Source organism: Schistocerca gregaria, chromosome 11 (genome assembly GCF_023897955.1).
Source record: "Schistocerca gregaria isolate iqSchGreg1 chromosome 11, iqSchGreg1.2, whole genome shotgun sequence".
Taxonomy (NCBI): domain Eukaryota; kingdom Metazoa; phylum Arthropoda; class Insecta; order Orthoptera; family Acrididae; genus Schistocerca; species Schistocerca gregaria.
The window spans coordinates 107,689,042-107,711,974 of NC_064930.1; the positions used below are offsets into that span (position 1 = coordinate 107,689,042).

The 22,933-nt window shown below is 39.7% G+C and overlaps 1 protein-coding gene across 1 annotated transcript in view; it reads left to right on the forward strand.

Moving 5' to 3' along the window:
- Nucleotides 1-19,632, forward strand: part of LOC126295363 (potential E3 ubiquitin-protein ligase ariadne-2) — a 70,728-nt gene extending 51,096 nt beyond the window's left edge. Inside the window, exon 3 of the mRNA XM_049987842.1 lies at nt 14,072-19,632. Within this exon, the coding sequence (XP_049843799.1) occupies nt 14,072-14,078 (7 nt within the window). The 3' untranslated portion in view covers nt 14,079-19,632. The remainder of the gene's footprint in view (nt 1-14,071) is intronic.
- Nucleotides 19,633-22,933: the final 3,301 nt, after the last annotated feature.

Consider the following 22,933-nt stretch of genomic DNA (forward strand, 5'->3'; position numbering starts at 1 on the left):
AATATGAATTATTTATGTTGGGAACTAAAGAACAACCTGCAGAGGGTAGTTTAAGGAACTGAGAATATTAATTACTGCTTGGCAATGTGTTTATTCCTTAATGAAATTTTTCATTAAGAAACATATTTTTTTTCAAACCAGCAGTTCAGTTAATGGAATCAATACCAGAAATAAGAATAACTTTCATGATGATTTAAAGTCACTTACTTTGGTTCAGAAAGGTGGCCACTAGCCAGCAGTAGACATGCTTCAGTAACGTGCCAGCAGCCATAAAAAGTTCAATTAATAATAAAGTTCCATTTGAAGTGAGTGTAAAAGATTTATTGGTGGCTGCTCCTTCCACTCCACTGATGAATTTTTTAGCAGAATCGATTGAATCGTGCGTGTTGTTAATAATATCACTTAATGTGAATATTGTGTACAATCAGTGTTGTATACAAATTCTGTGCAGTAATGCGATCATTGTAAATAGCTGCTGAAAATGTTTTTATTTTATTTCTTTATATGATGATACATGGCTACAACAGCCTAAGAATTACAAATTCATCTGAGTGTATTGAACATTTAATATTTGGTGACAAGTTATATATTCTTTTAAATGTAAGTATGCTTAAGAATTTCTTTTTTATTTTTCCAATTCCACATGCACTACGGCAATTTCATTTAGGCTCTGTGGAAGGTACATTAGCGTATCTGTTCTTATTATGTAAATATTTATTGTCTATCCTTGTATTTTGACATGATCCACATTCTAGGAGATCTCCTCACTGTGGATTAATTGGAACAAAAAAATTCATCTATTACAGGGCGTACGTAAAGTCTGGGAACACCAATAATTTATTGCACAAGAATTAAATATTGTGCAGATTGCATTTTGAAGAGAAACTATGAAAGTTTTGTTTTTTACAAACAGTTGATATGTGAACCACAAGGGATCCGGCAGACATCAATAGGGTAATCGAATTCTTGCCGTACCTGTCCCTACATGGCGTCGTCGACTGTGGCAGTCGCTTCCCCTATTCTCTCCTGGAACTCTGCTACATCACATTTAGAGGTGCTACATAGACCAGATCTTTAATTTGTCCCCGCAGAAAAAAGTCACACGGAGTTAGATCTGGTGATCGGGGAGGCCATTTCATGAAACAGCTGTCCCTTTCTGTAGCACATCAATCCACCGATGTGGCTGCTCCGTGTTCCAGTACCCATGAACTTTCGAATGAAAATGGGTGGAGACCCAGCCTGCTGAAAGATGATCGGAGAGTCCAATTGGATTTGAGGCATCAGCCATTGCTGCAACATGTCCGAGTAGAAATATCAAGTGACATTCCTCTCAGTGAAGAAGAATGACCCGTACAGTTTTAGACATGACGAGACACAAAAGACGTTTCCATTTGGAGAGTCACATTCAAATTCAGTGTATTCGTGTGGATGCTTCGTACCCCAACTGGACAATCGTGCCTGTTCACTTTCCCATTAGTGTGAAAAGTGGCTTTGTCGATAAAAATTAAGCGATCGACAATGCCATCCCTATCCTCAATCAATTGTTGCAACTGCGAACAAAACTTAAAACGCTTGTTTTTGTCGTCATTATTGAGCTTCTGCACTGGCTACAATTTGAATGGTTTCACAGACAGCTTCTGTCACAAGACTCTCCACACTGCCATTGTAGCCATTTCGAGTTCACGGGATGCACAACGCACCGATTTCTCGTACACACTCCAGATTCAGTTCACTCACACTGAGACGCCCACTTCTCTTTGTGGGGCACAAACAACCTGTCGCAACGAATTTGTTTTGCCAATGGTAAATGGCTTTCCTTGTCCTTTTGTCGAACTCGGACACATAGAAAGCTCGCTCTGCACCCGAATTCGACACATTTGTGACTAGCACCGACTATCAGCAAATTACCAAACTAGGCTTTGGTGGAGTTCATGAACGGCAGGAAAAAAAAAGTTTCAGGGTCCTCTTCAAAATGAGATATGTATTATATGTGCACAATGTTTGGTTCTTGTGCAATAAATAATTGAAAATGTTCCCAGGCTTTATGTACACGCTGTATAATCTGTCTGTACTTTCAGACATGTCCCAAAAAAAAAAAAAAAAAAAAAAAAAAAAAAAAAAAAAAAAAAAAAAAAAAAAAAAACACAAACAGTCACCACATATTTGTGTAACTGATTAACCTCAATGGACAACAGATCCACCAGATTCAGTCTGGGTGCTTAATTATGTCCGACCTCCTGCGAGAATCTCAAAGTAGCGATCACGGAGGACACGGACGGAGACTGTGGACAGATGATGATTGGTAGGAATCTGGGTCAGCCTAGAAGCGTGCTGAGCTAATCCGCACAGTTGCAAAAACAATGTGAGTGGCACATAGGGTTAATGCAACTGCCTAGTAATTAGGAGATCCCAGGTTCAAATCCTGGTCCGGCACACATTTTCACTCACTGCCACTTGTTCTGCACGAATTTCCGCTGCAACTGACATCGATAGTCTCTTCCCTTCCCTTTCTTTTCTCCCCCCCTCCACCTTCAGTCAAAAAAATTTTCTCAATAACAGGTAGATGTATCGAGGAGAAATTTATGTCATACGCTGAGATCTGTGGTTCCTCAGCTGTGTAAAATGTGAATCTTCTAAGTCACAGCAGTCAAAAGATACGGTCATTCATTTTGGTACTTACGAACCCCCACGTCGAAACCCGTAGGGTATCTCACGTTGGAGTCGAGTTGTGAAATTTGGCAAGAAGCCAGCTTTCACAGTTCACTTAAAGGAAAAAATTATGAAACGCCTAATATGAGCAATAGAGTTATACCTTGCCTGACGTCCGTCTTTTACCATTGTGACCCAGACGGCCTGACTATTATACTGATTATTATAATAATGGCTGCCTGCCTCCTACATGACTTTATTTCATATTTATACTGTTGAAATTGAAACATTCTTAAAAATTTGGAATCCCCGGGACCGACACCTCACCAGTATCAATGTCGATAACAGGCAAAAATGGTCGAGTTTCTCGATTCCCGGAATGGATGAATTGTATACGTAATTAAGTTTGTACAGAACCCTTGGTGTGGAAGTCTTCCTAGCTCTTTTCTCTGATTTGATTTAGTTTATTTATTTATTTATTGTTCCGTGGGACCGAATTAAGCAGAAGTCTCCATGGTCATGGAACGAGTCAATGCATGAAATTATAACACGATAGTAGAAACAGATAAAATGAAATATAAGAAACACATTCAGGTGACAAGTCGCAAGTTTAAATAAAGAAAATCAACAATGTAACACTGGAATTTGCTTAATTTTTTAGCTCTTCCAGGAGCTCCTCGACAGAATAGAAGGAGTGAGCCATGAGGAAACTGTTCAGTTTAGACTTAAGAGTTTGGGCTACTGCTAAGATTGAAAATGGATGCAGCAGAATACTGCACTCCTTTCTGCACAAGAGTCAAGGAAGTGCAATCCACATGCAGATTTGATTTCTGCCTAGTATTAACTGAGTGAAAGCTGCTAACTATTGGGAATAGGCTAATATTGCTAACAACAAACGACATTAAAGAAAATACATACTGTGAGGGCAATGTCAGAATTCCCAGACTATTGAATAGGTGTCGACAAGAGGTTCTCGAACTTACACCGCATATAGCTCAAACAGCCTGTTTTTGAGCCAAAAATACCCTTTTTGAATGAGAAGAATTACCCCAAAAAATAATACCATACGACATAAACGAATGAAAATATGCGAAGTAGACTACTTTTCGTGTTGAACTGTCACTTATTTCAGATACTGTTCTAATGGTAAATAAAACAGAATTTAGTTTCTGAACAAGATCCTGGACATGGGCTTTCCACATCAGCTTACTATCTATCCGAACGCCTAGGAACTTGAAATGTTCCGTCTCGCTTATAATATGCCCATTCTGTCTGATCAAAATATCGGTTCTTCTTGAATTGTGAGTTAGAAACTGTAAAAACTGAGTCTTACTGTGATTGAGCATCCAATTATTTTCCACAAGCCACGAGCTGCTGGGCTGTCATAGTCTTGCAGTGGATCCTGATACAGTTTGGAATTCCTATGTAATGGTCTGGATAGATGTCTGCCTATTACATGTTACAACCTTTTTCAGCTGTCAGTCAACAGACGAGGTTGGCGTGTACGCTTTTGTGCGGTACGTGTCCCTTCACGTTTACACTTCACTATCATATCGGAAACAGTGGACCTAGGGATGTTTAGGAGTGTGGAAGTCTCGTGGACAGACGTATGACACAAGTGACAGCCAATCACCTGACCATATTCGAAGTCAGAGTTTTGCGGAGCGCCCCATTCTGTTTTCTCACGATGTCTAATGACTACTGATTTTGCTGGTATGGAGTACCAGGCAGTAGGTGGCACTGCAAGGTGCCTAATATGAAAAATATATGTTCTTTCAGTGTCCGGATACTTTTGATCATATAGTGTATGTCTAGATGGATGACATCCATAAAACATAATGGAATGGAATTTGTTTTATTTACTGTGTTGTTAATATAGGTTGTGCATTTAGCTTCAGTAGTAATTTTGTGTAAATTTTTGACTGTTGTCAAATGACAGATGACTCAATTGATGCATTATGTTTACAAGTAAATTATAGCTTTCAAAGTGCTTTCAATTGTGAAAGCAGCCAATCAAATTTTTACCTACATGTAAGAAATAAAAATCACAGAATGAATGCAATCAAAAGCGCTTTGTAAATTCTACATAGGACACCAAATGGCCAGACCATGAACATTTTGGAAGAACTAGAAATTTACACACACACACACACACACACACACACACACACACAGATATTCGAGTGACATGGAAGTGGATCTCAACATAAAAATTACCTTGAAAACTTAATTAATGCAATAGAAAAAGAAAAAGGATGAATACAGCATGATAAACAAGAAACAATAAACAACATTAAGATTGAACATCTACACAATGCATAATATCTCTGCAAATAATATCGCTGACTATGTAAGATATAATGCATCAATGGAACAATCTGTCATTTGAAAACTGTTAGAAAGTTATACATTTCTCTAGAAGATGAATACATAACCAATATTAACAACACAATAAATAAAAGAAATTACTTTGCAAGATGTTTTATGGATGCCACTCCACGTAGGTGTATGTATAATATAAAAGTTGTACAATACTGTTACATGCATGTAGAATACAATGCTTATCAAATGCAGTATCAACAGGTGTGTTTGAAAATGGCATAAATGCCAAAACAGGTTTGTGGTGAATCCAAATAAAAGAACCAAGTAATACACTGTTTGCAACTCATTTTGTAAAAGTATAAAGCAGATGTCATATTATGAGCTTATGCCAAAGAAGAAGTTATTTAATATAATGCAAGGCAGCTGACTCTAATACCATTCTTTGATTCTTCAATGCAAATTTCTTCACTAGCCCTTTTGTGACTAATTCTTTTTACCATTCTCAGGTGACCTTATCTAACACACAGTTCAAGAGAACTAGGAACAATCACTGTGTCAGTTTTAATTAAAAACTCTTTGGAGAGATCTCCTTTAATTTATACCTTTGGATGTGTCTGTGATAGAATATATTTGTTAATTCCCACTGTTTTAGATTCCACTCCAAATTTTGTCAAGATGCCAAACAATACTGCCCACTCAACCACTTCAGCCTGAAGACTGGTCTGATGAAGCTCTCCATGCTACTCTTACCTTGTGCAAGCCTCTTCATCTCTGAATAACTATTGCAACATACATCTTTCTGAATCAATTTGCTTTATTGGTCTCCCTCTACAATTTTTACCACCCGCCCTTTCCTACAGTACTAAATTGGTGATCCCTTGATGCTTCACAATGTGTCCTATCAACTGATCCCTTCTTTTGGTCAGGTTGTGCCATAAATTCCTCTTCTCTCCAATTCTCTTCAGTATCTCCTTGTTAGTGACATGATCAACCAGTCTAATCTTCAGTATTTTTCTGTAGCACCACACTTTGAATGCTTCTATTCTGTTTTTGTGTAAACTGTTTATTGTCCATGTTCACTTCCATACATGGCTATACTCCTCACAGATACCATCAGAAAAAACTTCGTAACGTTTTTATCTATATTTAATGTTAACAAATGTCTGTTCTTCAGTAATACAGGGTGTCCGAAAAGTCTTTCCCTGATTATAGAAATTGATAAGTCAGGCTAGAAGTAAGATACAAATATGAACTGGTGTCTAATTGTTTACAAACTATCAAAGTTTTTTTCATACGTCAGTAAACTTCCACTTCCATTGTTGCCCAATGACAGTACACGTCGATATGATTCTGCGGTCAAAATGCTATCACGTATTGAGAACAATGATGGTTATCTCAGACGAATCACCTTTTCCGACAAAGTGACCTTTTTTGTCAGTGGAGTAGTGAATCGCCATAATGTGCGCATTTGGGGTTCACAACCCCCCTGGCTAGGTCATGGAGCACACCAGGGGCAGTCCAAAGGTGAATGTTTGGTGTGCGCTATTGCACGATCGAATTATTGGGCCATTCTTCTTCGCTGAGGCTACCGTCACATCTGCAGTGTATCTGGACATGTTGCAACTGTGTGCTGTTCCTCAGCTGCTTCAGTATCACCCAGATGTCTTGTTTCAGCAAGACGGTGCACTGCCTCTTTGGGGTTTGGACGTCCGTGCCTATCTCGATATGACCTTTCCAGGGCGATGGATTGGTCGTGATGGGCCAACGGTTTGGCCTCCACGCTCTCCTTACACAACCCCATTAGACTTCTTTTTATGGGGTTATGTCAAGGGCAAGGTCTACCGAACACGTGTACCAGATCTTGAAACCATGCGGCAACGGATAACCACAGTCGTTGAATCGATCCCTCCAGTGATGTTGGCTAATGTGTGGACGGAAATTGAATATCGCGTAGATGTGCTGCGTGCTACCAAGGATGCTCATGTGGAAGTTTACTGTTGAGTGAAAAAAAACTTTGATAGTTTGTAAACAATTAGACACCACTTTCATATTTGTACCTTACTTCTAGCCTGAGTTATCAGTTTGTGTAATCAGGGAAAGACTTTTCGGACACCCTGTACTTTTCTTGCCATTGGCACCCTACATTTTATATCCTCTCTCTAGTTCTACCATCACCAATTACTTTCCTGCTCAAACAGGAAAAGTCATCTACTAATTTAAGAGTCTCATTTCCTAATCTTAATTCCCTTACCATCACCTGGTTTAATTCGACTTCATTCCATTAGCCTTGTGTTGCTTTTGTTGATGTTCTCCTTTCAAGAGAATATCCATTCCATTCAACTGCTCTTCCGAATAATTTTCTGTGTCTGTAACAGCAGCAAACCTCTAAGTTATTATTTCTTTTCTCTGAACTTCAATTCCTACTCAAAATTTTTCTTTTGTTTCTTTTACTGTTTGGTCAGCATACAGATTGAATAACATCAGGGATAGGCTACGACCCCATCTCACACCCTTCTCAACCACTGCTTCCCTTTCATGCCTCTTGACTCTTATTATTACAATCTGGTTTCTGTGCAAGTTGTAAATAGCCTTTTGCTTCCTGTGTTTTATCCCTGCTACCTTCAGAATTTGAAAGAGAGTATTCCAGTTGACATTGTCAAAAGCTTTCTCTAAGTCTACAAATGCTATAAATGTAGGTTTGCCTTTCCATAATCGATCTTCTAAGATAAATCATATGGTCAGTATTGCCTTATATATTTCCACATTTCTCTGGAGGCTAAACTGATCTTTGCCAAGGTCGGCTTCTACCAGTTTTTCAATTCTTCTGTGAAGAATTCATGTTAGTATTTTGCAGCCATGACTTATTAAAGTGATAGTTTGGTAATTTTCACACCTGTCAGCAACTGCTTTCTCTGGGATTGGAATTACTACATTCTTCTTGAAATCTGAGGGTATTTCGCCTGTCTCATACATCTTGCTCACCAGACGCAAGAGTTTTGCCATGGCTGTTTCCTCGAAGGCTATCACTACTTTTGACAGAATATTGTCTACTTCCGGGGGCCTTGTTTCGACTTTTATCTTTCAGAGCTCTGTTGAATTCTTCACACAGTATCATATCTCCCATTTCATCTTCATCTACATCTTCTTCCATTTTCCATAATATTGTCCTCGAGTACATTGCCCTTGTATCGACTCTCTATATACTCCTTACACCTTTAAGGTTTCCCTTCTGTGCTTAGGATTGGTTTACCATCTGAGCTCTTGATATTAATACAGCTGCTCCTTTTCCCCCCAAAGACCTCTTTAATTTTCTTGGAGACAGTATCTATCTTTCCTTTAATGAAATGTGCTTCAAAATCCTTACATTTGTCCTCTAGCCATTCTTGCTTAACTATTTTGCACTTCCTGCCAATCTGATTTTTAAATATTTGTATTCCCTTACACCTGCTTCATTTTTGTATTTTCTCCTATGACGAATTAAATTCAGTATCACGTGTGTTATTCAGGAACTTCTGCTGCCTTCAGTATCTCATCTCTCAGAGCTACTCATTCATTTTCTACTGTATTCCTTTCCCCTGTTCTAGCCAACTATTGTGTAATGCTTCCTCTGAAATTCTCACCAACCTCTTGTTCTTTCAACTTATCCAATCTGATTAATTTCCTACCTTTTTGCAGTTTCTTCATTCTTAATCTACAGTCCATAACCAAACAGTTGTGGTCACAGTCCACATTGAAGTGTTTTTCTTGTTGATTTAGGGTTTTATGTACCTCCTGGCTCACTCTTTGTAGTTGAAGCTGAGTCAGAAAACTTCAGAAGATCTGTCACCTCATACGAGGCGTGTTTGAAAAAGTCCGTGCAAAGTCCAAGAGATGGCACCACTGGCACGTATCGAGATCGTGTTTAGTTAGTAGCGTCTTTGAAAATAATGCACACCAAGTTTCAGCCATGTTGGTCTATTTCTTTGTGTTTGGCATTCGTGTGAATCAAGGACGTAGAGTGATTGTCAAAAAATGTACGAAAAAGAATTTCGTGTGGTGATTAAACATTACTTTATGAAAGGCAAAACACCTCAGGAGACTAAAGAGGAGCTTGATAAACATTATGGTGACTCTGCACCTTTGATTAGAACAGTTTATAAGTCGTTTCAAAATTTTCAGAGTGGCCATATGGGCACAAGTGATGCCAAACATTCTGGACGCCCTGTGGAGGTTACGACTCCAGAAATCATTGATAAAATCCATGATATAGTGATGGATGACAGAAGAGTTTAGGTGCGTGAGATTGCTAGTGCTGTGGGCATCTCGAATTAATGGGTACACAATATTTTGCATAAAAATTTGGACATTAGAAAGCTATCCACAAGATGGGTTCCACGATTGCTCACGCTTGACCAAAAACGAAATTGTGTGAAGTGTTGCGAGGATTGCTTGCAGCTGTTCGGAAAGAATCTGCAGGACTTTGTGTCGTTTCGTCACTGTGGATGAAACATGGATATATTACTATACTCCTGAGACCAAACAACAAACTAAACAATGGGTTACCGAGGGAGAATCTGCACCAAAAAAGGGGAAGATCACTTCCTCAGTTGGAAAAGTTATGGCGACTCACTTTTGGGATTCGAAAGGGATAATCCTCGTTGACTATCTGAAAAAGGGTAAAACTATTACAGGTGCATAATATTCATCGTTATTGGACCGTTTGAAAACCTAGCTGCAAGAAAAGTGCCGACGATTAGACCACAAAAAAGTCCTTTTCCAACACGACAAATCAACAGCACACACCTTAGTATTTGTGGTTGCAAAATTAATGGAATTAGGATTCCAACTCGTTTCACATGCCCCCTATTCTCCAGACTTGGCTCCCTCGGACTACTATTTGTTCCCCAATTTGAAAAAATGGCTGAGGTGACAAAGATTTTATTCAAATGAGGAGGTGATTGCAGCAAATAATAGCTATTTTGCAGACTTGGTCAATTCCTATTATTCGGAAGGGATCAACAAATTAGAACAGAGTTTGAAGAAGTGTATAAGTCTAAAAGGAGACTGTATCGAAAAATAAAAAAGGTTTACCCCAAACACGAAAGTAATTTTTATTTTTGCATGGACGTTTCAAATGCCCCTCGTATAGTGCCTCCACCTGTTGGATCTTCATGAAACTGCAGGGACTGAACTAAGAATAATCCAAGATACCCCACAACAAATTCCGCATTTTTCCAACTGAAACAGGCTGAGAAATAAAATGTATTGTGCTACTTATTGAATGCCCCATCTAGGATGGCACATAAAGTTAATTATAATGCTCTCATTAGTGCACTTTTATGCAAGGCTGAAAGTGCGAAACAAATAAGGTTGCATCATTTAAGTAAATTGTTAGTGTATTAAGGATCTATTTATAGCTTTTGAACCGGAGTGATAAAATACTTCACTACTTATACCTACTCAAAATCAATGCTGTGATCAGATTCAGGCTTTAGAAAAAGGATTAACTTCAGACACCAGTTTTTCCAGTAATAGACTTATTCTCACAATGGCTAACAGAGGAATAAAAGGCTAGATGCTCAACAATCCTTAAATGAGCATAACAAGATTATACAGGGTGAACATTAATAAAACCAACTGTAGGGACGGATTCTTGATTGGAAATGGAAGAAAAAAAAGTGTGTCTGGAAATCCGTTGTTGGCACAGTAGATGGTGCTGATGAATGAATGAAAGTATCTCTGACTGTGTGTTGCAGGCTGTGTGATTGACACAACATACTGTAAGCAACAGAACGGTCTGATATTCATATCAGGAACAAGCCGAGATAGTGTTATACACTTGCCTGGAGCTTATACTAGGGTTCGTCTCAATATCCAGTAAAACCCGGTCCTCCACTACCATCTTGTATGTTCGTCTGTCTGAAAGGACCTGCGATCACACAAGTGCCCAAAAAGGGCTTGACACATTGTGTGATGTCGGTGTCTGTGACGGTATTCGGTTCGGTACAGTCATGCTGCCTCTCAATTGTTTCTATCAGCTTGGCCGTACACAGACATCCATCTCGGATTGTTCCTGACATAAATACCGGGCCATGCTTACAGTAAGCTGTGTCAATCTTACGGCCTGCAACACACGAGGAACGCACGGTCAGAGGAACTTTCATTTGTCGGCACCATCTAACATAGCAACGGAGCATTTCTGAACACATGTTCGTAGGACTTTCTTCCTCCGTATCCAGTCAGGAACCTGTCCTTGCAGTTTGTTGGTTTTATTCGTGTTCAGCCTGTTTTGGGGTGGCGGGTGGAAAATAAATGTTGTTATTATATAGAGGGTGGCGCACGAAATGTGTTACTAATTGTTTCTTTCACAATTTACGATGCACTTTAGATATCCTGCTGGGATCTCTACAGCAGTACTGGCAGAGATTGGAAAAACAAATGAGTTACGAAAGTACGTGTAATTCACGATACTGCCGCTAGGAGACTAGTAAGAAGCAATGGCTGACAATGGAAGAAATTTGTACAGGAAGGAACAGTATTGGAAGCGAAGCGACCTCGGCCCGAGCCTGTTTGTTCGCCGAAGAATATTGAAGCGGTACGTGTTGCTGTACAGAGAAGTCCCAGGAAATTGTGTAGAAAGGCAGCAGTGTAACTGGGAATATCCAGACGCAACATTCAACACATTCTTAAAAGTGACCTCCATATGTACCCATAGAAGATGACCTGTGCACGGAAGCTCACTGAAGAACACACGCAGCAGAGACTACTGTTTGCTCAGTGGGCGGAGGATAGGGAAGAAACTCTCAACAACGTTTGGTTTTCAGATGAGGCGCGTTTTTATTTAGATGGTGTGGTTAACAAACAAAATGTACACTTTTGGGCCACTCTTAAACGGAAAGTGCTTCATGAACGACAACATTATGCTCTGAGGATTACAAAGTGGGCAGCAATTTCCAGTCACGGACTTATTGGACCCTTTTTCTTTGAAGAAGCTGTGAACAGGGAGCGTTATTTGAGCACGCTTCGCTATAGCTTCATTCAACAGCTTCTTGCTATTGCCTTGCCCTTCAACACGCAGTGGTTCATGCAAGATGGAGCAAGGGCACATACTGCAAACACTGTGTTGGAGATTTTACAGGAGCATTTTGACATGCGGATCATTTCACTCCGGTTTCCAGGTCGCTTCAATGACGGACAAACTTGGCCCCCCAATAGTCCAGACCTCAATCCGTGTGACTTTTTTATTTGGGGCTAAAGGAAAAAATTTTCCCGAAATGTCCACGTGATTTAATGGAGCTCAGAAGACTTAATCATCAAGCTTGCAGTGAAATTATGGAAGACATGTGCCGTAGGGTAATCACTAACTTCAGTGTTCGTTTGAAGGAAGTTAGGAAACGGAATGGTGGACTTATTGAGCATGTGCTGAGTTAGAACAAATCTCCATGGACGGCTCTTCATTGTAGTATATGTTCGTTTCAGATTGTATTGACAATAAAGTTTATATTCAAAAACAAAATGGTAACACATTTTGTGCACCACCCTGTATATATTGTTTGCCGTTATCAATACAGGCTCTTTAACTACAATGTTGGTAACCAGAAAGTGATTAGCAAAAACGTGATGCCCACTCTGATGGAGAATAAAAGTTGTTGATTATTGAAGTTCATTACTCTGAGGATTTAGGGTGATGTCTGGGATTCATAGAAAATGCAGTTTACTATAACCATTTCACTATATTCTGATAACGATAAAGCGTTAAATTGCAGGCAAATGATTACCCATATCAGCTATTGTAGTATCAGAGCTGTTCAGAGTCTATTGGGCCCTAGATAACTAAACTGTTCAATAACCGTTATCGATGTAAATGTTCAGAGTGAATGCTCGCCAAAATTTGATGTTAATGCTCATCAAACGCCACACTAGTAATGGTATAAAGTCTGCCCTGTGGCAACACGTGAAAATATAACATATACCAACTGAGAATAAATCACTGAAGTTGTTTCGTTATTAACTCTTTACCCCAATGTGAACTCACTGGTAAGTGCATATCGAGTTACGTAATACGGCATCTGAGGCTGTTCCTTGCAACTGCACAGACGCGACGCGGCTTCAGACATGGAGTGCATGCTGTTACGAATCTAGAAGAGAACTGGGGCCTGACTCTAGCTCACAGTTCTCTTATTTATATAGCCACGGTGTGGACCACCGGAAGTGCAGCTGACAACATTTGCCTTCCTAACTAGCCGCTCAGGCTAGTAAAGCACCACTTCAACTTACTAAATAATTAATTGCTTCATTTGCTGAAGGCCAATGAAGCTCTCAGTTTAATTGTGCAATCAGCACACAGGTAAGTAACTATAATAAAATTCTAATGTGGCTAGGTTAAATACTTTTGGCGAGAGAATAATTTTAGTTGTACTGCACGCAATAGGTGAGCTCTGAACTTGCCCTTTGGAGAGACACTACAGCTTTAGCTTTATAGCTACCTTTTTGAAACTTTTCACACCTTTGTTATTATAGCGTATCTCCCTTCTACCTAAATCTAAACATCCTTGCTGTATCTAATCACTTACTTAATCTATCTTGCTTTCGAACTTTTAGGATACAAAAACAGAAAATCATGAATTTCAACCAAAATATTACTTTGTGAGGTCCAGCATGCTGTGCTGTGCCATTAAATTACAATGAAAAAGGAATATGAATATAAATTTTGAAGTTTCTAGCTCAGTCCCGTTGCTCTGATGATTTTTACATAAAGCGTCCAAATTTCGAAAACTGTTGAAGTTACTAAACTGAAACTTAATACGTGATTACTTTAGCATCATTCCTGACATGCTATTAACTTTTCAAATTATTTATTTTACTTTTAAGGTATTGTGCAACATTCGTCATGTCATAGCTAGTTACAGCGGACTACGCTGGCACGCAATGGAAACCATATGAATTTTATATGGCATGAGTAGGCTGCTTCCCTACACTGTATGTGGAGACTAACTGCTTTCGAGAAAACCGATAGAAGTCTAGTCGTGTCAAGTGTACCGTTAATGTAAAGCCAGGCGCTAAAAGGGTTAAAATTTTTGTATTTACACTTATAAATGTAACGTTATGTTTGTATGTGCAGGGGATGATCACGCGCTGTAGTGGATTGAGCTGCAGTGGTCTCAGGGAGAGAAGATTTTATAGAAGAAACACCACCCACCTGTCTTCACTCGTGGAATAGTCTTAATTATGGAGACGACAATGACGACGGTGAAGATATTGTTGACAGTTTGCTGTGCTTCGTATGGTGCCTGTGAGAGATGGAATGTGTGGGAAACACTGAACGAAATTGCTCTGGTACTGCATAACAAATACTTGTCACAATGTTGACAGGGGTAGCAGTCTTTTGCTACTAAAGAAGATAAGTTTCCCATAATCATTTTTTTTGGCAGCTGGAAGATAGTGTGTCTTACCAAAGAAGGTCCACTTGTTACAGCACCGGCAGATTCACTCCCTGTGCACCTATGGAATGCATCCTCGGTTTTCAGCCAGTTTCTTTTGCTGTGTTACTTTTAGTAAGGATCTCGTCAGACGCAGTGTAGTTTCTGTTACTGTTTTGTATTTTGTTTGCTTAACTATAAAACCTGAAAAACATACATAATGTGCTTATTAGACTGTTTAATTGCCCGATTACTATACTTGCTTTCCTATCTTAGTGTTTTGTGCTGTACTACCAGTTAGCACTTACTGTTATTGTGACGTTTTACCTCTTACACAGTTACAAAAAGAACTGTGCCTTAGGGCATTTTTTATACCATTTTCGTATCTCTGTGACTGATGTCGTCCTGGGGAAATGAAAGCTTTTACAATGTGCCATGTATGTAGATCGTATGTGTATTGAAGGGGATTTAGTCTTTCTTTGGAAAGGAAGAAAGTTTTGAGCTGGTGAAAACTGATATGAAGATGCCATTTTTTGAAATTGTGTATTGTAATTCTATTCTGCAGCTGGCGCTGTTACTTTTAATTTAGTGACAATAATTTTTTACTAGGGACACTTCTGATTGCAGATGGCAATATTGCCCTCGAGAATGTAATTGGGGTAGCTCTTTGTGATTATTCACTGGCAGTAGCTTGAAAAAGCAAACACATCCACAACGGTATAGTTTATCATTCATATTTTCGTGTAAGTGGTATTATGCAGAAATATAAGCTCTGTCATACATTACTGGACATGAGGTTTGCCTGTTTTGTGAAACACTGTTTTTTCCTAAGACCTCTACACCCATCATAAGTGAGTTTTGTGTGTTCATATCTGTGAGACGTGAACTTGTTTTAAGTGATGACTAATCTGTGAACATTTGTTTTGCATAACAGGCAGTCAAAATGATGAATATGCATTTTACATATTGTTATTTTCTTCGCTGTGGTCTTTATTATGAAGAATGGTTCGATGCAGCTCTCCGTGCTATTCTATCCTGTGCAAGCATTTCATCTCCGAATAAATACTGTAACCTTCATCCTTCTGAATCCGCATACTGTATTCATCTTTTGGTCTCCCTCTACAATGTTTAGACCCCACTCTTGCCTCCAGTACTAAATTGGTGATTTCTTGATGTCCCAGAAAGTGTCCTACCATACAGTCCCTACATCTAGTCAGGCTGTGTCACAAATTTCTTTGCTCCCCAGTTCTATTCAGTACCTCCTCATTAGTTACGTGATCAACCCATCTAATCTTCAGCATTCTTCCGTAGCACCAAATTTCAAAAGCTTCTATTTTAATCTTGTCTGAACTGTTTGTTGTCTGTGTTTCACTTTCATACAAGGTTATAATCAACCAGAGTTTATCTTGCCTGACTCAGATTGGGAGAAGATGAATATTTTTGGGCCAGCAACTAACAGTAACCACCGAGGAAAAAAAGAGAGCATATTTAAGTAATTTAGACTTTAGTATTATTCTTTATTCTAAAAAATCAAGAGGGAAAATTTTTTATTAATGTATCAATATCAGGTTCAAAGTGGTTGCAATTACCAGGGTGTTCCCGAGGTGTTCCATCTGAGATTTTGGTTCTATTTTTATTTTTTGTGTGCTTTACCCTTGAAAATAAATGTTCACAAACATATGTGCTTCCAAACAAATACGACATGTAAATGCACAACTGTGCACCAAACAATATTTATCTCTGAGCAGGTATGATTCATAAAAGTCCAACAAAGGTATGTGATCAAATTTTTCTTTTAGTTGGGTATCAGACTGCAATTCGATACAGTCCATCTGCAGATCTGCTGTCAGTGTTTGTAATAGGTGTCACATAAATACAAAATATTTATTTTTTTGAAAATCCTGAAATCGATTTTAAAAATCTTACATCGTACAAAAAATGTGGCTGCGTATTTCAATCCATCTTTGAGATTATGTTTGGCCAGCATGTTGAAATGGAAAAAAAATTGTTTGCATTTACATGTGCTTACCACAATTTCATTTGGAATGATTTTATTGTTTGAAACAGTGTATTGATACCTGTTTAAGTCATTTAAGTCAGCAGTCAAATCTACCAAAATGCTAAGTTTGTCAACCAGTTGGCATCATCAAGTTCTGGCGAAATCTTTTTAACACTTGGTCTTGAATGAGTGACCTCATTTCTGTAAAATACGAAATACCACCTACTCAGCATCCGGACTTCTGAGGAATTCCTGGAATTGACGATAATTCAAACCGTATACGAATCCAGTCGGTGGACTATTTAGTGAAGAAACTGAATTGAACAAAAGCTCATTTCTTTGCACTAATCCTCTGCCATGGTAGAAATTGCGCACAGAAGCAAAAAGATTTCTTGAAAGCCCTTCGTGGAGACATTCATGTTCAACTGTGGATCTTACTTGTAGCAATGGAAATGATATCAAATTAACCTGCTATAACAGGCTCATGGAACCGTTAGATAGCAAACAGCAGATAGCAGCAATCCACTTGAAGATTTCTAACTAATAACGACTTTCTTCAGTAATAATAACTAGGATGGAAAAGGTTCTTTATCACAACTGTATAGAAATAACACATAATTTGCTTGTATGTCAATAAATTAATTTCATTATATGTTTCTAAATCTCTAAATTTGCACACGAAACTGACGTAGCCAGAAGATAACAGACCAGCGCATCTGAGATTGGCCAGTGCTACAAACAAGGCTCTTGAGGTTCAAGTACATCGTGGGAGAATAGCATCGTGTGGCAGGAGTTTCAAATGAAAATACGTAATTCATCGTAACTTAACACGGACTCTCCCCATCCCTCCCCCCGTCCCCTCCCTCAGTTGTACGATAGAACTCACTTCTCAGACTGCAGCAGTACTTGCGTCGGTCCACACAACCCGCAGGTTGGACACCTCTGCTCTAGAAAAATATGTCCCAAAAAACCTTCCTACAATTAAATTTACGTCCATAGTTAACAGCTTACTCTTTTTGAGAAATACTTTCCACAGTATAGCAAGCCTTCATATAGTGTGCTCTCTACGTCATCCATCTTCAGCTTTATTGTGCTGCTCAAATAGCATAGTTCCTCAAGTTGTAAAGTAATTCCATGAGCATCATCTAATTTGATGTGATCACATTGCATCACCTTTGTTTTACCTTTATTTATGTTTCTTTTGCAGTGACTCTTTGAGGCTGTTCCCATTTTATTTTTCAATGGACTCGCATTCGGGAGGATGACGGTTCAATCCCGCGTCCAGCCATCCTGATTTAGGTTTTCTATGATTTCCCTAAATCACTCCGGGCAAATGCCGGGATGGTGCCTTTGAAAGGGCATGGCCGACTTCCTTCCCCGTCCTTCTCTAAACCGACGAGACCGATGACCTCGCTGTCTGGTCTCCTTCCCCAAACAACCTCTACCCATTCTATTTTTAAAGTAGTTGTTACACTAGAGAAAAGTTCAACTGGTAACAAGGCCAAAATAAGTGTTCTGTAGTAAATATGCTCATATAGTGGAGAAGCGGTAATGAGCTGTGGACTGTACTGTACCCTAACTGGAACCATAGTTGTGGCCACTACCGGCAGCCACAAAGTCCTACACAAACTAAAAAGTAATTCACGCGTTATATGCGCAGTTGCAAGTATGAACAACTGTCAGCTGTGTAAAGGAATGACAACAGTGAAAATTTGTGCCAGACTGGGACACGAACCGCGATTTCTGACATTACGCGAGTGATTGCCTTAAAGGTAAAACTGCACCGAGCGGAACTGAAATGCACGAGAGTGGTGTGGCACGACGCAGCTCTGTTTAGTATATCACATTTGAACCGCAGTGGTGCAACATTACGTTGCAGATTTTGTAAGTAAGTCTTTTGGCAACCTCCGAGCAAAATGAAAAATGTGCTGTAGGTATGATGATAGTTTATTTGTTACGTGAGGAAGAACACTAAATTTATATATGTGAACACTCGTGTTGTGACCTCGGAAACGGTAGCGAGACGGCAATCTTTTCACAGACAGATTCGTCAACGAAACTTAAAGCAGATACCTTGACCGTACTGGGCCCAAAATAATTACCGGACACAAAGATTCGACTGCCTCACGTGGTTGTCGGAGATGCAGCTTATTCATTAAAAGCCTATTTGATGAGACTTTATCCCGGTACAGAATTATACAACCAAACGAAAAAAGTATAAGGTTATACAGGGTGTTACAAAAAGGTATGACCAAACTTTCAGCAAACATTCCTCACACACAATGAAAGAAAATATGCTATGTGGACATGTGTCCAGAAACATTTACTTTCCATGTTAGAGCTCATATTATTACTTCTCTTCAAATCACATTAATCGTGGAATGGAAACACACAGCAACAGAACGTACCAGCGTGACTTCAAACACTTTGTTACAGGAAATGTTCAAAATGTCCTCCGTTAGTGAGGATACATGCACCCACCCTCCATCGCACGGAATCGCTGAAGTGTACGAACACTTCGACTGAAATGTGCAAAAGCTCCATCGTGCATGACCCACATGTTGTGTCGTACTTGTAAAGGCACATGTTCTAGCAGCACAGGTAGGAATCCCATATGAAATCATGGCGGTGAATCGAGGAAGTACAGTACATACTGACGAAACTAAAATTAGCTCTAACATGGAAATTAAGCGTTTCCGGACACATGTCCACATAACATCTTTTCTTTATTTGTGTGTGAGGAATGTTTCCTGAAAGTTTGGCCGTACCTTTTTGTAACACCCTGTATACTTAAAAGAATCTGAAGGGTTTCAGAAAAGCTTTTCAGAAATATGTGCCAGAAATTTAGGATTTACTATTGCAGGATCTGTTTGAGTCCTTGACATGTAGAGAATGCTGTTCTTGCTATCTGGTTTGTCCACAATTTTCTCGGACAAGATACAGTGTCGTGTGACAATAAAGAGATGCAGTTATGAGACCTTCCTCGTACAGGGGGCAGTTTTGTAAATAATGCTATCCAGATACTGGGTAGTGTCAAAGATTCCCCCACGAGGTAGATAGGTGTAGCAAAATGATGTGGTAAACAGAGGACGTCATCAAAGAGAGAATAAGTAGCAAAAAATTGTAATAATAAAGACATAATTGTCCGTTAAGCAAAATAAAAAAAAGCATGTTATTTGTAACCATTTGTACATTACATTTACTCCCACTTCCTTGACGTTTTCTTTCCAAATGTTGCTTTTTCTGGTACTATTCATCAATGTTTATTTTTTCCTCATCTAACATTGTTTGGATAAGCGACTTTCATATTTCGTGTCAAAAGAGCTACGTTTTGAATGATGTGTAGTGTCTCGATACTCGTAGTATCTTGTACAATTTCGTACGTACAATATTTGATTGTGGATGCCACACTGTTCTGCTGCAGTGCAGTTCTGGTCGATGCGGTCCTATCTTAACTGCTTCGGCTACCTGTGCATAACTCGTGGCCACACCCAAACTTCAATATGTCTTCGTTTTTGCATCACAGTCTGTTCTCGTACACACATTATGTAATTTCCGTAAAGGGGAGGACATTTTAATTGAAAGTTTTTGCCTGGTATCGGTGGATAAATATGATGTTACAGGGCCTGTATTGTTAAGAAGAATGATATAATGTTCTTCGGGACACGCACACATGTGTTCGTGTCTGAAGGAACATTGCACGGTCGTTAACAACACGGGCAGTACAATATTTATCTGCCAATACCAGACAATGGCATTCAATTAAAAATTTGTTTCCTGCAATATCATAAAAAGTATTTGTAGACTGTAGACGGACAAGTACGTATAACACTGATGGGGGGAAAAGAAGGAATGGGGAGGGATTGGGGGGGGGGGGGAGGGGAAACCACTGGATAGCACAAGCTTGTGTCTGGGATCTTTGCCCAAATACAGCTCGAGTGCAGGCTTTCTTTGTCACGGCACTGGGAGGGGAGGGCAATGAGTCTATCACCTCAGCTGCCTTTTACCGTCCTGGGGGATAAGCCGGTACTTTGACAGAAGGCTGAAAGGACACGGGGCCATCTGGAGGGTCTGGAACGAGGAAAAACGCAGGATGGAACCCGGGAGCTCTAGGGCCAGAGCATAGCACTCCACCCACTACACCACCACAGCCGCAAAAAGAAGACATCAGGAATTTCCAAAGTTAATGGAGGGAGACGGTGCGGAAATAACCACGAGAATTGGGAGGGGTGCGGGAGAAGGTACCCGCGAAATAAGTTTGAAAATAAAAGTATGTGACATGTCATATTTTTATAGTTTTTTCCTTTTATTTCTAAGCTGTTTAATGGAGGTGAAAAAAATTGAGTAAAGGCAACTGTAGTAAAATACAATAGAAGCATTATGAATTAAGTCCAAAAAGCTGCTCATTTTTTAAGATATTTATGTAATCACGACAGGCCTGTTTCAGTACTATTGCCATCATCAGGCAATCTGAAAGTAATAGTTTTGTTATATACTATTTTCTAGGGCAGACAGTAGCCTACTTGTCATATGAGATTGACAACCATACATTTATGGAATTCTTAACTTACCTATAACGTCGCCGGGTCTTTCAAAGTTATTTTATGGTGTAGCTGTCACAGGCTATATTTGTTGGAAGTTATAGCCTGAATATGACAAGTAGGCTACCGTCTGCCCTAGAAAATAGTATTTAATAAAACCATTACTTTGAGATCGCCTGGTGATGGCAATAGTGCTGAAGGAGGCCTGTCGTGATTACATAAACATAAAAAAAAAGAAGTAGCTTTTTGGACATAATTCATAATGTCTTTACACAACTTACAACGAACTGCGTGTCCATTGGAAACAAAATTACAATAGAAGCAGGCTGCACACAGGTGTCTCACAGTTCATGTTACACATTTCTTGCGGTTGTAGAGGGTATTTAGTAGATCAGGTTTTGCATAGCAACCCACATCTGTCGTATGACGACTCTACAGAGCGTCAGACTTATAGATGCCGGTGCCTGTAAATGTGTGTGTGTATATACGTGGTGATTCCGTGGTAACATAACACACTTTCCAGGATAATGGAGAAGTATAAATGTATCAATTTGAGGTAAGGGTCTGTGAACCAGAAACGAATAAGTCAAAGGTTATAAGTGAAAACAGTTCTGATACCTCTGAAGGGTAGGCAACTTTCAGAGTATGAGCCAAAACAAGAAAAAGGTGTAGTCAACAAGGAGGTTATCGGCCGCGCGGGATTAGCCGAGCAGTCTAAGGCGCTGCAGTCATGGACTGTGCGGCTGGTCCCAGCGGAGGTTCGAGTCCTCCCTCGGGCATGGGTGTGTGTGTTTGTCCTTAGGATACTTTAGGTTAAATAGTGTGTAAGCTTAGGGACTGATGACTTTAGCAGTTAAGTCCCATAACATTTCACACATTTTTTCGGAGGTTATCAGAATGATTTTCACTTACACTTTCGACTCGTTCATTTCTGAACTTGGGACTTTTACCTCAGATTGATACATTTATTCTTCTTCATCATCCTAGAAAATTTGTAACATCATCAGCACAGAATCACCCTGTGTATGCCTACATTTACAGCCACTGGCACCTGTAACTTTGACACTCTGTAATGTCGTCTGACGATGTTTCGGGAGGTGGGCTCCTGTGTAAAAACTGATCCCTGAAGTCCCCTCTACAACCTATAGAACAGTGTAACAGAAATGGAAAACAGCCTATATGACAGCTGTCAGTTACTTGTTTCCCCAAAGATAACTGTTGCATAAACTTCGAGTTTGACACGTTATCCAAATATGATTTGGTAAGAGAGGTGAGAATGTATCACCTCAGTGACACTTTGTCAAACAGATGAATGGCATCACAAAAGCCACCAAATGCAGCTGTGCAGTGTATTTGCTCGCAGACAACTGACTTCAATTAACGACTATCTTCCAGTCACGGATCCAGGGAAATTGTCATTTGTTCACTCTTGGTGGGGCCAGTGTGATGTTTCTGTGGGCTCCTGGTCATGTCGTTGTGCCAGGATATAAGACTGATGCCAAAGCTGCAGTCCTCGTACCTCAGCCCGCGAGTACCTGTATTCCCTCCGATGATCTGTGTGTTGTCGTCTGTCAGGAGGTGGTGTCTCTTTGGCATTGCCAGCGGTCCTCCTTTCACGGAAACAAGCTCCGGCTTATTAAGCCTCTCCCAGTGGCTCAGACGACCTCCTCTCGGTTCTCCTGCCGGGAGGAAATTATTTTAACTCGGCTGTGTATTGGGCACTGCCTTTTTTAGCCACCACTTCGTACACATTGCTCTCAAGCCTCTCTGCCACTTCTTGATGGAATGTCAATTTTTAACCTTTTATGTGCTCGTTTGGGTTTGCCATCTGAGTTTTGCCAAATGACGCGCAGGCTGTCGACCACATTTTACTTTTTATCCGCCAGAGCAATATGGTGAAGACCATTTAGTTTTTAGTTTTGGACCTCCGTTTCTGTGTGGTATCTTTTTTATCTGTTTTCCACTTGCCTGTTTTTAGCTGTCATTTATCATGTCAATTGGGACTGATGTGTAGTCATTTTTTA